The following is an 11490-nucleotide window of genomic DNA, read 5'->3' as shown; positions in this document are numbered from 1 at the left end:
TAAATATTTCAGTAAGACACATCATTCTTGCATAAAGCGTTTGCAGAGGGTGAAACAAATGAAAGGTGAGAAAGCGAAATGTGTGATAGACGAAAGACAAAATATCAGCCGACCTGTCGGGGATTAGCCGCGGTGGATTTTGCAGGATTAAAGCTGATGAAATGTCCTGTGAGGGAATTATTGGGAATAATGGGATGACTGTTCCCTCACATGACAAGCCAGTTCCCTCATGCCCCCTTTTTTTCCCCAGTCAGGCTGCCTCGGGGCAATGTGTATGTTAATGCACGAGGCCCTAGATACACAGAGAGAGCTGATAAACAAAAAGAATCCAGCCAGTAACATAGCCCTTTCTTTTCAGTCTTCACAACATGGTCCCAGGCCAATGACAGCATGGGTTGGCAGATCTAGTCCAGCATTAGGAACCCCGTAGACATTTCCTAATAACTAAACCGGCAGGGGTCGTAGGTGTCAGGTGTGTGAGCGTGTCAACATTTGCATCTAAGTTTCTGAAAACACTGTGAATCTCCTGAAAGATTAACAACAAAAGGAGGATCAGGTGCACGGTGCAGCATGTTAGAATGTGTACAGTGGTCTGCTGGGACTACAGGGTTTACTGTGCTCTCTTGGTGACAGCAGGACAGTGTCAATAACATCTCCGTAGGACGAATCGAGCTTCCACAACCAACCTCGACCATACTCAATCACTAAAACGGCAATGCACAGCTGTTGCTGCAGTGCCTTTCCACCTTATTGCTTTATTTTTCTCCCCGTCTCTGTCATTCTTTCTATGTACATCTAGTTATTCAAGGACATCCTAATTCAATCCTCCAGAGAGACTGGGTGTGGCTTTGTTGAGGATGTTAAATAGTGAAGTGAACAAAGGCATTGTGATTGTTGTAAATGAAATGCAAGGGACTGCAGATAATAAAGCAGGTGTGGATATGCTCCTGACTTTGAGAATAGCACCCTTAAGTCAGGAGAACACAGAGCAACAGAGAGTGTAAAGCAAGTCAGTAAGAAAAAACAAATCCCTTTTTAACAAGGTCTCAGGCAGCAACACAAAGACACAAATAAGATGTTAAAGTGGCAATAGACAAGTTGTTTTAGCTTTAACTTTTCATTATGTTTAAATGTTGATTGCACAAAGTAATGGCTGTAGAAGAATGACTGCAGGCGTTTAGATTAGTTCCCTATAAGTCTCGCTTCCACTCTGCAATTCTGTCTGCCACCAGGTGCGATCTCCCGGGAAAATGAAGGATCAATTTTTGACGTGGAAAATAAAATGCAGTGTGTCCTGTGCAGTGTTGCCAACTCTTTTCCAATGAAAGCAGCTAACAGCATTAGCTCCAAAAGTCACAAGATGACATCAGACGCTCTTTTGCATATTGGCCACGTCATTGCATTAATTGGCATAAAGCTAAGCGTTTGTGTCGGTTGCCGCAAGGGAGAGACTGCCTGCGTACGGGGCAAGACCTGCAACTCTAAGCAGCATTGGGAAAGAATTGCAATAAAATATTTTTGAAAATAGTTCTTGCTTTTTCCCTGATGGTTTGAATAAGGCTCTGAGGAAAAGGGAAAGCGATCCGGTCGTCTTTGCGACAGTGGCGCCAACAATGATACCAGATGGAAACGCTTGGGCGGAAAAGTTACAAAGTTGTCTATTGTCACTTTAAAATGTGATATTGGACCACATGAAGTATAATGTGTATGGTGGGAGTCAGTGTGGTGACTGTGTGTGATGGGACTGTGTTGGAAGTGAGGTAAGAGCGTTAAACAAACACACATTAATGCTCACACACACACAATCGCTCTCCCACACACACACACACACACAATCGCTCTCCCGCTCTCCCACACACACACACAATCGCTCTCTCACACACACACACACACACACACACACACACACACTCCTTGAAGGTCCCCAGTGACATGCTTCCCTTAAATTAAAACATAACAGTAAAAAAGTAAAGTGATACTCTCTCTATATATAGCAGGTTAATATCACTATGCTTGTCTCCATGGTAACTAAATTGACAGCCATTCGAGGATAGCAGGAGGCCGGTAGGACTGTTGTCGGGACAGTCTGGAGATAACACTACCATAGGTTTGTGGTTAGAAGACAGATGTGAGACTAACATACTAATGGTGCAGTAGGGTGTTAGCCAAGACTCTAGTGAACCAGTTGTCATGGGAACAACAGTGTGGGAGCGCGGTTGAGGGCTGTGGATCTGGCAGTGAGATGTGTCCATGATCACTCAGGGTCAAGGGGGGGGGCGGGGCTACCACCTTCCCAGCCTCGCGGCACCTCATGATCTCTTCCTGGCCATCACGGCGTCCTGGCACTCGACGGCCGACAGCGATATCAGCATCTGGGCGGCGTAGTAGGTGGCCATGATGATGGCACGCGAATGGGGCACGGGGAAGCAGAACTTATTGACGGCGATGGTGAGGTCGGAGACCATGAAGAGCACGGCGCCCAGGCAGGCGCACAGCTTGGTCCAGGTCCACAGGTCGTTGGCCAGCTGCAGTCCTGCGACCGCCCTCCAGCCCATGAAGCCGATCAGTGCGATGTAGACGGCCACCAGGTAGGTGAAGGGGCCGGACAGGTAGGGGTATAGCAGCATGTAGCTCAGGGAGGACACAGCGGTGATCACCAGGCCAGCAGACACGTTAATGGGCTTCATCCCGAAGGCAGCCGAGTAGAGGATGTGGGTGATGGCAAACATCAGGAGGCCTGCAGGACATTATATAGATATACAGGATTGAAGTCTTAATACAATCTGACAAAGTAGCATCTCATCTATCTTTCTAATGCCAAAGAAACGCTTCAAGCATTGCACCTGATGAAGAGAAGGAAATAAAAGGATCATTTATGATTATTACAACTTAGCTCTAACAGTATAGTTTGGGCCAGTGTTTCTATGGGTTAGGATAACTTTGTAGTCCTTTCTTTGAACTGAGAACACTGTGCAACAACATGTCACAACAAGTCTAATGGGCCCAAAAACACGAGCAGATAGTCTGTTTTGTCAGCTACCACTTTATTTGGAGAGAAAGAGAAAGTAGGAGAAAACAGGTTAAACCAGGAGTTACGTCTGTAAACCATGATGAGGGGGACAACAGATCATTCATCTCTTCCACTCTATTTACCTAACCTAAGGGGTTGGGCTTATGTTTCTTGTCCCGTTTTAGCAATGTTCCCAGATACAATTCCCATATGCAATGATGGCCATAAAAGTCCTGTAGACAATTGTAACAAAGCGACTCAGAGTGTCAGGTTCATGCTCACCGTGGACAAAGTAGCCCTGCTCCTGCCAGATGAGAAACGCGTCACCCAGAGCAGAAAAGATGAGGCCAGCTAAGATCTTGCGGGCATTGGAGCTGGCACCTAGGAAGCTGAACCCATGTGCCAGTAAAAACACCCAGAGGCAGAAGATAGGTAGACATTTGATCAGTGCGCTGAACCAGGATGGGCTTGACGTGGGCAGCCACAGGACAAAGTATACACAGGTTGCCTTGAAGAATGGCACCAGCTTTGGGCCCTCACTCTTGACCTGAAAGCAGATTAAATATGTACATTAATAATTTAGTCATAGCTGGTTGCACTCACATGAGGTGATTATATTCAGAGAGCCGTGTGACACTGTTGAACTATATGTATCAAAAGGGCTTTTATTGCAAGTCAGAGGGCTTGAAATATATCACAGGAAGCCAAAACCTCAAAGCAGACAGCACTGTGTGTGTTTGATGTAACGTATGTCTCATCTTTGATTGAAATAGGGAACATCAGCAGCGGGAAACTGAAACTATTTCTCCTTCTTTGACAGAGTGGTTTAAGTTTGGAGTGGAACAGCCTTCAGGCTTGCTTTGTGCGGTCACTAGTTTGCATCACTGTGTCATAAATGCACGTGTTTTGTGGCTGAAGCAAAACCCTGCAGAAACAGAGACAGAGAGAAGGGGAAATGCAAGAAACCCCACACTGTTCCTTTGACCTCCTGTAACCTTTTCTTCTCTTCTTTTATAAATCTCTTCCAATCGTATTTTTCTTCTCCTTCCCCCCCCCCCCCCCCCCCCACCTTCTTCTCAGTGTCTCATGTCCTTAAGAACTGTGGTAGCACATTCAAGTCTCAATTTCATCTTTCAAGCTGTCTTACCAGTCATGTTTCTTTCTGTCCAAATATGTGAGGCCCAACAGGGTCACACAAATACAAAGTAGTTTCACAACACCTACCTATGGTTCTAAAAATCGCTTGCTAGGCTTAACGGAGAAGGCCCCGGGCATCGAAGAGGGAGAAGAAAGGGGAGGTTGGGAGGGAGAGGAATTGAGTGAAAGTTCACTAGAGCTGAGATCAACAGAGGAGAGATGAGGAGGATACAATGTAAGAAAGGGAAGGGAGGACAAACAAGGGGTCACAGTACAACAGGGAAAGGGTTAAGAAGACTGGGCTGCTGTGTGATGTCCCAGATGACTGTGTTCCAGTTGCACTTTTACATCCAGCTCCACAAACATTCTGTGGTAAAGGAGAATGATGTGAAAAGCAATGCTTCGATTGCAATATTTATGAAAGCATAAGTGAGTAGGACAGACGAGAAGAGGCAGCAGGAAGCATCAAGTGACGAGGAGGGGAACAGTGAGCGAGGTGGCGTTACACGCATTTAGATGACAGCAAGATTTATGATTGAACAAGTGAGGGGGGGGGGTTAGGGAGAAAATTAGGGGTCACTCTAGTTCAGATGGTCTATGCTCCTGGAGGAGGGGAGGAAGGAGAGGCTCCTTATTGCACAACTGCTCAATAAACTAGCGGGCCAAATGATTGCCCTGGTGCAGCTGATAAGACTCAGACAGCAGGAAAACAATAGCCATCGACACACACACACACACACACACACACACACACACACACACACACACACACACACACACACACACACACACACACACACACACACACACACACACACACACACACACACACACATTAAAGCTTTATGTCACACAACATATTGTTAATTCATACGTTACTCTCAGGCATGCAAAACTAATGTGATTTACATTTTTTACGTTGTTTTATGTCTATTTGTAAGGCACACATCTTGCTTCTAAGGCTCCTGACAACTATAAAGTAAGGACACAACACTACAGTTTTGGCTGAATTATACTTGCTTTCTGTATCATTAGGATCTAAAATGACTAAAGGCTGTACAAGAATGCTGACACCCTGTTGTTTTGTGCGCCTTCACATTCACACGGATCTTCCACTGTGGTTTTGGTAAATGTTCAGAGCCAAAACTTTGACATTTAATTGTCAACTATGCTCCCAAAATGCATATCACTTCCACAGGTATTTTAGTGAACAATTTAAAGACAGCGTTTTCAACCAGTGCTTTAACACGCTATGTTTTCCTGTCCCTGCACCTGGTATTGTGTTTATTTTCATCAGTATTATTGGTGCCACTCTGGTGTGGCAAAATAAAGAGCTATATCAGGTTTACTGGCCTCACTTTTTACTTTATTTGAACAAATAAAGCAACATTTTGCTTTCTGCTTACATATACATTGAAGATATTATCAGCCTCTTCCAGATACAAGTAGTCTAAGAAGAACCTTCCACTGAGGCTAAACTAAAGCTTGGCGTATAATGTGAATTGATAGACTCTTCTTCTCTCCATTATGTACTTCAATGGCCTTCATAAAACAAATGGAAACATAAATCCGGATTAAAGCTAGACAAAAATGTGTGTGTGTGTGTGTGTGTGTGTGTGTGTGTATAGATCTATTCCATTAAGGCCAAATGTGTGCCAAGCAGAGGAGACAAATCTGGCAGGACTCCCAGATTAGCCAATAGCATTACTCTGTTTGTAAGGCCACTGGTGGCTACTTAAGCACAGGACACAAGAAAACACAACATATTTCTGTTGTACTGTCGGGATCATTACACAGATAAAGACCATCTATTATTTAATAAGGTGCAGTGAAAGAATATGGCCCGCGATCACAAACGGTTTGGTTGTTATTTGTAAGGTGAAAAACCCCCTCAAAAGGATATGAACTGTAGATCGCTGGCTAAGGGATTTGGAGGGTGAACACAGATTCCAGGGAGGAAGGTGGGAGGAAGTCAGAGATTCCCATAACCTTTGGTCCTATTCATGCTGCTTTTGAGCCATACTTTGCAGTTTCCCTTTCCATTGTTGTTCATGTAAACTCACTGTATCTACACAATAATAAAAAGGGATGTGATTAGTTGAGAGACAAGACTAAAACAGCAATGAGTTCATGGGACACACCTTTGCCACGAAGATTACAAAAGCTACTCTTTCAAATTTTCTGAGAAATGTTTATCTCATGGTATTATTAGCTGGACTGAAATGTCCAACAGTGTTTAAACTTTAATCTAAATTATGATAGTGTCTGCTTTTTGTCAAATCCGTGCAAATGCTGTAATATCTGAAGCAATTGTTCTCCTCTAAAACATTGCATCAAATTGTTACATTAAGAAGGCCTAATCGCCCGGTGGAAATCATAAACGTGTCGACATGTGATGGCTTTATTTCGCTCGGGCTCAGTCTGGTTCTCCTGTTCAGTGTCTTGTACCTGAAGGAGTTTGTCTGGGTTTAGTCGGCATGTATCGTCTCAGCTGTAACCTACTCCACTCCCATTGATTGAGGCGTCAGTTTTTCTGCAGGGACACTGAAGGAGACATTAGCGACGGCTATGAGTTCTGTTTGACAACCAACTGACGGACAGCGTAAAAGAACAGAACATACTGCTGTATTTTAGGAGGCAAACAAAATCAGTCATTGTGTTATCATCTTGCCGTCTGAACGATCGCATTATAAATAAAGGCTGTTTGCAGAAAAGTGCTGAAGCACATACCGCTGACTGGCTGCAAACACCTGCCTCTTACCCCTGTTAAAGAATATTAGAGTTAATGATTGACTGCATGACTACACTAACAAATATCTTTTTGCTGGAATGAACAACAGGAGGGGATGGCTTCCTTTTCCAAAGATTTAAAAATATTCTGTTCTGTTCATTTGAACTACAGAGATGCAGTTCTTAATTAGCTGTGTTAAACTACAAATCGATGTTCTTTTCAACCCAGCAAATGATGCAGAATAACTTGAAAAATGCTGATTATTATATATTTGGGTAAAAAAATAAAAATGTGCACACTTTTGTGACTGGTGTATTTATCGGCAATTTGAACCCGAACTCGTCTTGTAACTGCGGTCCAGGAAGGATCAAGCAGCTGTTATGCGTTAATACTTTTGCACCAGCCATGAACCAACAAAAGCTCTGCATTGAAGTATTGAATAACTTCCAGCCAGGATGAACATCATTCTGGATCATATGCTAGCCAAGTGTCAGAGACATAATGTGTTAACATATAAAAGACCTGTAAAGTCTTGTGTACTTAATTTGGCAGAGGCGGACTGTAACATAAGTATGGTGACAGAACTGGCAGGCACAGCTGTCATGTAAGTCATATGACAATGTTATTTCCATGTAGCATCACGCAACACTGCTGTGGGAAGGATCCCTCTTACAGCTACTTTGACTCCAAGGATATCTTGAGGTCAGTTGCAGACGAGCAGTACAGTACGGCACAGTGAAATATATGCGAGTGTTATTCCACATAAAAGGAATATTAAACTTGATCCCAGTTGAACCGAGCACATTTGTAACAAGTGTTGCTGCATTGTACTAAGATTTTGAAGGGAGTAATAGTTAGAGCAGTAAAAACATTTGGGGACATGGGAAAATAGTCAAACTCCTCATAAATTGTATAAAAAAAAGTGAAGTGAAGCTCATCTTTATCTCTGGGCTACAGCGCGCAACTGCCAGAAAGTGTGAAGTCCACATTAGGACAGTATGTGCTGGTCTGGCTCTGAGTGGCTGACTCCTCTGTAAAAAGACAAAAGTTGGCTAGATGGCATGGTGTGGAGCAGTCTTTAAAAGCCTTAGTTTAGAGTCAGAAATAAAAAAGATTAAGTTAACAGCACTATGAGACCACTGTATACACAAAATAAATGTTAAATGATGATAATTAGTTGGCTTTTGTTTGCAAAGGTCGATGTGATGTTTCATTATGATCCACAGTCGATGTCCATTTCCTTGCCCACCTTTTTTCTTTTCAAATTGGAGGCAGAGAAATGTGTATCCGACAGTGTCTAACAGTGTTTTGTCTCAGCACATGCCTCTACGTTCTGTTACACTGGGGCCAAGGCTTTATAGTTAAGTTCAATAACCCCAGAACAGCATCATCACTAAGGCAACCAGTCTGTATGGCAAGCATTCCTCCAGACAGGCTCCTCTCACAACAATCACACAGGCTACATGTCAGGGTTTACTATAGGCCAAGTTGCAAATTGACAGAGCTGCTATTAAATGTTACCCAAAGTAAGAGGATGCTAATTATTCATGTAGATGTCACTTTTTTTTAGTTGTCAAAATGGACAATTTTCTGCAATGGCACTTGAATTATGTAGTGGATGTGGAAAACGATAGTCTATGTAAAGCACAGCTACAGCAAAGGAGATGAAAAGAAAGGCAGCCACAGAAGAGCACTGCTCGGCGCATGCGTTACTGGAGGGTAATAAAAAAAAAAGACAAAAAAGGACGTCACATGAGAGGTTTTTCGATTTTGTCAGGGGGATGCCTTTGGAAATTTGTGGAAACGTCCTTCTGTTGGTGGAATATCGAGACGGAAAAGCGTGAACAGTCGCTGCTAAAACGCGTCAAATATGTCAAGGAAACGGCTACACTGAACATAAAAGTTCCGGCGTTGAGTCTCCAACACATTCAGAGGCTAATTATGAAATAACGAGCAAATAAGACGCTGACAACAACGTGGGTGTCCAAGGGTACCTGGCTGAACATTCTCAAATTAGCACGCAGGCATTCTTATTTACTGATAATTAAACTACCATCGTTATAATGAGCATGCACTGGCCTTCGATGACAAAGTATGAAATGCTATAAATTATACCGCAAATACAACATTAAACAGTGAGTTAGTAGCTCGAGGCAGTCGATAATGAACACGTAACTTAATGAGAAACATTAATAAGAAGTGTTAATGTTGTCTTGGGAAGTGTTGTTATCTTGAAGCTAAATGGCTACCACTACTATTCTTGTTTAGTGTGTGACAAATATCAACGCTGGCTTGAAGCAGATACTCACAACTGTTACTGGCGAAACCATTTCTCCCTCGGCGGTGTCCGTGACGATGACAAAGGTATTTTATACCAAAATTCGGCTTGGGTCCTCCAGTTTATGTTATACTGTATGGGGGATGCCGATTGTTTTTGTCCTCGCTCCGGTGGGCGGTCTGACGTCCAGTAGGAGGCGACAGACCAGCCGTAACGTAGGCTCTGCTCCTATTGACCAATAGGAGCAGAGAATGGTCTTGACGGGGGCGGGTCAAGACGTGAGGGGCACCCTGATAGGAGGAGTCAGCCTGCTGTTTACATATCGGAGCAGATGGCCTTTATTTACATTTTACAGAAATGGAGCTTGTTGGCAACTTTAGTTTCGAGCTTATTATTGATTGTGCACCAACAAACCTTTGATAATGGGTCAGATTAGGCGTTAGAAATCAGACAAAAAGCCTGGCAAACATCTCTATTTGATCTAAATGGTGCTCTAATAAAATACATTTCTGATCACACTGATTGATTAAAATACATTGCTGTTATGGATCTTCTGTCTTATTTCGTTTAAGTTTGAGCTCTCCACTCCACTTGCCTACGATCCGGCGTTGTACTTTTTCACCTAAAATTTCACGATAGGCACATACATATTATCTTCAATGTGCAATCTCAATGGTATTAAAAAGATGAGTTTACACTGATTTAATATAATTGTGTAAGTTAGTTTGAATATAATCGTGGTACAGCATTACATATCATTTTGCTTTGAAGTTTGCTTTCATAATTGGATAATATTTTCCTTAAATCGGATGATTGTCCAGTTTTTACATGCTGACTTATATCATATAAAAACACCAAACTTCATAGAAGAATTGTGTGTTTTAGCAGTATTGTTGTTTCTGTAGCTCCAAACTGGGGAAATGGGCCATTGTGCGGGAGACACTGCCTTGAAATATAGGAAGTAATAAGTGGTGAAAATTATCTATTTTAGTCAAACATACTAGTACTTTACAGGAGTATTTCATTTTTACACTACACTTAAGACATCTACTATAGGTCTACCACATTTCAGAGGGAGACCGTTTTTATTCTACTTAATGTGTATAAACATCACAGTTTATAAAAGTGCAGCTTATGAAATATGATACAATATTCACACACAGGACATACAGTATTTAAAATTGGTATCAACCAGCTGCATTAAAATGCTCTATTGTGTGGGTGCTATGATTATGTACAAAATAATTACTAATAACTCCCTGAAAAGTACATTCTGCATAATGATTGCTTTTACCTTTGCTAAAGTAGACAACTATTATATAATGTGTCTACACCTTTGCTCAAGTATCATTTTTAATGCAGGATCTTTACTTGTAATTGATTAGCTTGTCCATGCTGATCGTGCTACTTTCATTTCAGTAAAAATATCTACAGTAAATACTTCCACCACTGGAAACCATGTAGTTGTAACACTTCTGGTATGGCAATTTTGTTAGTTGTCTCATATCCACAATGGTAGCGACATCATGTGGCCCATGAGTGTCAAAGTTATTTTTTTGAGCGGACATTGCGTAAAGAAACCTTAGGGCGAAAGGCGGAAGTGCCAGTGACACATAGAACATGATTAAAGTGAAACGTACTTGAGTGAAACCACAGTGAATACATGTAAAGTCATGTCTAAGTCCTTAGCTTTAGGCCTAATCTGTCATAATATTTGGTTTAAATTTAAATGTACCTGTGATTGTTACACATTTGCTTAATACTACCATTTTTTTATTATAACCCTTTCTGTTTGTTTGTAATGTTTTAAGTGCATTGTAATGTTTTCATATGCTAAAGATTCTTCATTGAAGCAAATAAAATGAATTTTAACTGATGTTAATTTATTTTTACAAACTCTACTTCGCCGAACCGTTCCGACCTTACTAACATGTATTAACCCTCAATATAGATCACCCCTTTAGCCATGGATATACACGAGATAATGGGGGAAATTAAGTATTAAGTGTAACAATTACAGCTATTAGAACTATCGAGTACAATTTTATGAGACCTTCCTCATCTTGCACAGGACTACAACTATGTAAAATCTTGATATTAAAACTATTAAAATAAAAATCCACTGAAGCCAATCAATTTACACAAGTATTGTATCGTTTATGTAAAAATCCTTGTTTCTACGCTGGTATCAACAACCCGTCGCTTATCAGACATTAAACGGCTAACGTTACACTTCTAAAACTAAATCTTTTTTTCTAATAACATAGTGTATTTCCGGGTAGGAATTTTATTTTATTTGTCTGTTTAGCAACTATTATCAACCCAAGACTGAAA

At 41.7% G+C, this 11490-nt stretch overlaps 1 protein-coding gene across 2 annotated transcripts; it reads right to left on the bottom strand.

Annotated features, from left to right (window-relative positions):
• Positions 1-1011: 1011 nt before the first annotated feature.
• tmem86a (transmembrane protein 86A) lies at positions 1012-9324 on the bottom strand. 2 transcript variants are annotated; one of them, XM_029433923.1, is made up of 5 exons: positions 9188-9298; positions 6596-6691; positions 6211-6215; positions 3293-3557; positions 1012-2737 (listed from the first exon to the last, which is right to left on the bottom strand). In XM_029433923.1, exons 2-5 carry the CDS (start codon positions 6624-6626, stop codon positions 2310-2312), a joined length of 729 nt encoding a protein of 242 aa, XP_029289783.1. In that variant the 5' UTR covers positions 6627-6691; positions 9188-9298; the 3' UTR covers positions 1012-2309. The 2 variants fall into 2 exon arrangements, with proteins under 2 accessions (XP_029289783.1, XP_029289784.1); XM_029433924.1 differs by lacking the exons at positions 6211-6215; positions 6596-6691 and having other exon boundaries at positions 9188-9324.
• Between the last annotated feature and the right edge of the window lie 2166 nt (positions 9325-11490).

The sequence above is a fragment of the Cottoperca gobio genome, chromosome 6 (assembly GCF_900634415.1).
Source record: "Cottoperca gobio chromosome 6, fCotGob3.1, whole genome shotgun sequence".
In the NCBI taxonomy this organism is placed as follows: domain Eukaryota; kingdom Metazoa; phylum Chordata; class Actinopteri; order Perciformes; family Bovichtidae; genus Cottoperca; species Cottoperca gobio.
Note: the sequence above shows the minus strand (reverse complement) of the source record. Positions and strands in the feature narration are given on the sequence as shown.